The 3,332-nt window shown below is 44.8% G+C and overlaps 1 protein-coding gene across 1 annotated transcript in view; it reads right to left on the minus strand.

Moving 5' to 3' along the window:
* Positions 1 to 392: 392 nt before the first annotated feature.
* Positions 393 to 3,332, minus strand: part of LOC110391916 (DNA-directed RNA polymerase II subunit RPB1-like) — a 12,888-nt gene continuing 9,948 nt past the window's right edge. Inside the window, exon 4 of the mRNA XM_021383875.1 lies at positions 393 to 406. Within this exon, the coding sequence (XP_021239550.1) occupies positions 393 to 406 (14 nt within the window). The remainder of the gene's footprint in view (positions 407 to 3,332) is intronic.

A 3,332-nucleotide genomic window follows, 5' to 3' on the forward strand; every position in this document is an offset into this window, starting at 1 on the left:
GCCATGGTAACGCCAAGCCCCGCCCACAGGGATGCTCCGCCCACCACCTCGTCATGCCTTCGCCTCATTTGCATGCCAAGCTCCGCCCCCTCCCAGTCATGTGATGCCACCGATGGACCAATAAAATCTCTGTGTTGGTAACCACTGGGTCCGGGCCTAATGAAGCGGCTCCTCATTAACGAAGTTAATTAGCGGAGGGTGAGAGTCCTTCCCCCGTTCCCAGCTTCGTTTTCAAAGGCCCTAACGAACTCGTTTATGAAGCAGCTTACTCATTAACAACGTGAGACCGTAACCGTTGCATTTATTAATTCATCCGTTCGTTAACCCCATTAAAACCGGGCAATTTGTGAAAATATACGGGGAATTTGGGGCGAAAAATGGGGGATTTGGGGTCACACTAAAGACTCTGGGGTGAAAACGGGGGAACTTGGGGTCAACGGGACAAGTTTTGGGGCGAGAAACGGGGGATTTGGGGTCAACGTGAAGAAGTCGGGGTGAAAACGGGGGGGCACGGCCCCAGCCCCAACACGTCCCGCCCCGCAGACCCCGCCCTCTTGAAGCCCCGCCCCCTCGTTAACCGATTAACGAGCCGGTGTCTCAGCGAACCCGTGTGTTCATTAATCCACTCGTTAAATGCGTCGGTTCATTTTAAAGGGAGCCACGGCCACGGCCTGAACCCAATCCCTTAACCTTGAACGCTTGACCTTCAACCCCATCCCATAACCTTTGACCCTTAACCTTTAACCCCAACTCTTAACTAACCCTTAACCTTTAACCCAATCCCTTAACCTTTAACCTTTAACCCCAACCCTTAACCCTAACCCTTAAACTTGAACCCTAACCCTAAACCGATAACCTTGAACCCTTAACCTTTAACCCCAACCCTTAACCTTTAACCCAATCCTTTAACCTTTAACCTTTAACCCCAACCCTTAACCCTAACCCTTAAACTTGANCTTTAACCCTTGACCTTTAACCCCAACTATTAACCCTAAGCCTTAACCTTTAGCCCCAACCCTTAACCATTAACCCCATTCCTTAACCTTTAACCCTAACCCTTAACCTTCAACCCTTAACCTTTAACCCCAACCCTTAACCTTTAACCCCAACCCTTAACCTTCAACCCTTAACCTTAACCTTTAACCCTTAACCTTCAATACTTAACCTTTAACCTTAACCCTTAACCTTTAACCCCACCCCATAACCTTTAACACCTAACCTTTAACCCCTAATCTTTAATCCTAACCTTTAACCCTAACCCTTAACCTTTAACCCCTAACCTTTAACCCTTAACCAATAACCCCACCCATAACCTTTAACCCCTAACCTTTAACCCAACCCTTAACCTTTAACCCCATCCCTTAACCTTTAATCCTAACCCTTAACCTTGAAGCCTTAACCTTTAACCACAACCCATAACCTTTAACCCATAACCTTTAGCCCCAACCCTTAACCTTTAACCCTAACCCTTAACCTTTAACCCTTAACCTTTAACCCCAACCCTTAACCTTCAACCCAATCCCTTAACCTTGAACCTTAACCTTGAACCCTTAACATTTAACCCTAACCCTTAACCATTAACCCTTAACCTTTAACCCCAACCCTTAACTCTAACCCTTAACCTTTAACCCTAACCCTTAACATTTAACCCCAACCCATAACCTTTAACCCTTAACCTTTAACCCTTAACCTTTAACCCCAACCCTTAACCTTCAACCCAATCCCTTAACCTTGAACCCTTAACCTTTAACCCTAACCCTTAACCATTTACCCTTAACCTTTAACCCTAACCCATAACCCTTAACCCCATAATCCTAACCTCAACCCCATAACAATAAACTGACCCCATAACCTTAACCCAACTCCATAACCCTAACCTCAACCCCATAACCATAAACCAACCCCATAACCTTAACCCAGCCCCATAACCCTAACCTCAAACCCATAACCCTAACCCTACCCCATAATCATAACCCAACCCCGTAACCTTAACCCAACCCCATAACCTTAACCCAACCCCATAACCCTAATCTTAACCCCATAACCCTAACCTCAAACCCATAATCACAACCCAACCCCATAACCATAACCCCAACCCTTAACCCTAACCCTTAACCTTGAACCCTTAACCTTGAACCCTTAACCCCCACCCCCTCTCTTAGTCCCCACCCCCTTTCTCNACCGTTAACCCTTAACCTTTAACCCTTAACCTTTAACCCCAACCCTTAACCTTTAACCCAATCCTTTAACCTTTAACCTTTAACCCCAACCCTTAACCCTAACCCTTAAACTTGAACCCTTAATCTTTAACCCCATCCCATAACCTTGAGCCCTTAACTTTAACCCTTAACCTTTAACCATAACCCTTAACATTTAACCCAATCCCTTAACCCTTAACCTTTAACCCCAACCCTCAACCCTAACCCTTAAACTTGAACCCTTAATCTTTAACCCCATCCCATAACCTTTAACCCTTAACCTTTAACCCCAACTCTTAACCCTTTAACCCAATCCCTTAACCTTTAACCTTTAACCCCAACCCTTAACCCTAACCCTTAAACTTGAACCCTAACCCTAATCCTAATCCCATAACCGTTAACCCTTAACCTTTAACCCTTAACCTTTAACCCCAGCCCTTAACCTTTAACCCAATCCTTTAACCCTTAAACTTTAACCCCAACCGTTTACCCTAACCCTTAACCCTAACCCTTAAACTTGAACCCTTAACCTTTAACCCAAACCCTTAACCTTTAATCCTTAACCTTTAATCCCAACCCTTAACCTTCAACCCAATCCTTTAACCTTTAACCCCAACCCTTAACCCTAACCCTTAAACTTGAAACCTTAACCTTTAACCCCATCCCATAACCTTGAGCCCTTAACTTTAACCCTTAACCTTTAACCCTAACCCTTAAACTTGAACCCTTAACCTTTAACCCCATCCCATAACCTCGAACCCTTACCCTTGAACCCTTAACTTTTAATCCCAACCCATAACCTTTAACCCCTAATCTTTAACCTTTAACCCTTAACCTTGAACCCCACCCCGTAACCTTTGACCCTTAACCTTTAACCCTTAGCCTTTAACCCAATCCCTTAACCTTTAACCCCAGCCCTTAACCCTAACCCTTAACCTTGAACCCTTATCCTTTAACCCCATCCTATAACCTTGAACCCTTAACCTTTAACCCCAACCCCTAAGCTTTAACCCTAACCCTTAACGTTTAATCCTTAACCTTTAACCCCACCCCATAACCTTTGACCCTTAACCTTTAACCCCAACCCTTAACCTTTAACCCCAACCCTTAACCCTAACCCTTAACCCTTAACCC

This window comes from Numida meleagris, unplaced genomic scaffold, assembly GCF_002078875.1.
Source record: "Numida meleagris isolate 19003 breed g44 Domestic line unplaced genomic scaffold, NumMel1.0 unplaced_Scaffold632, whole genome shotgun sequence".
Taxonomy (NCBI): Eukaryota; Metazoa; Chordata; class Aves; order Galliformes; family Numididae; genus Numida; species Numida meleagris.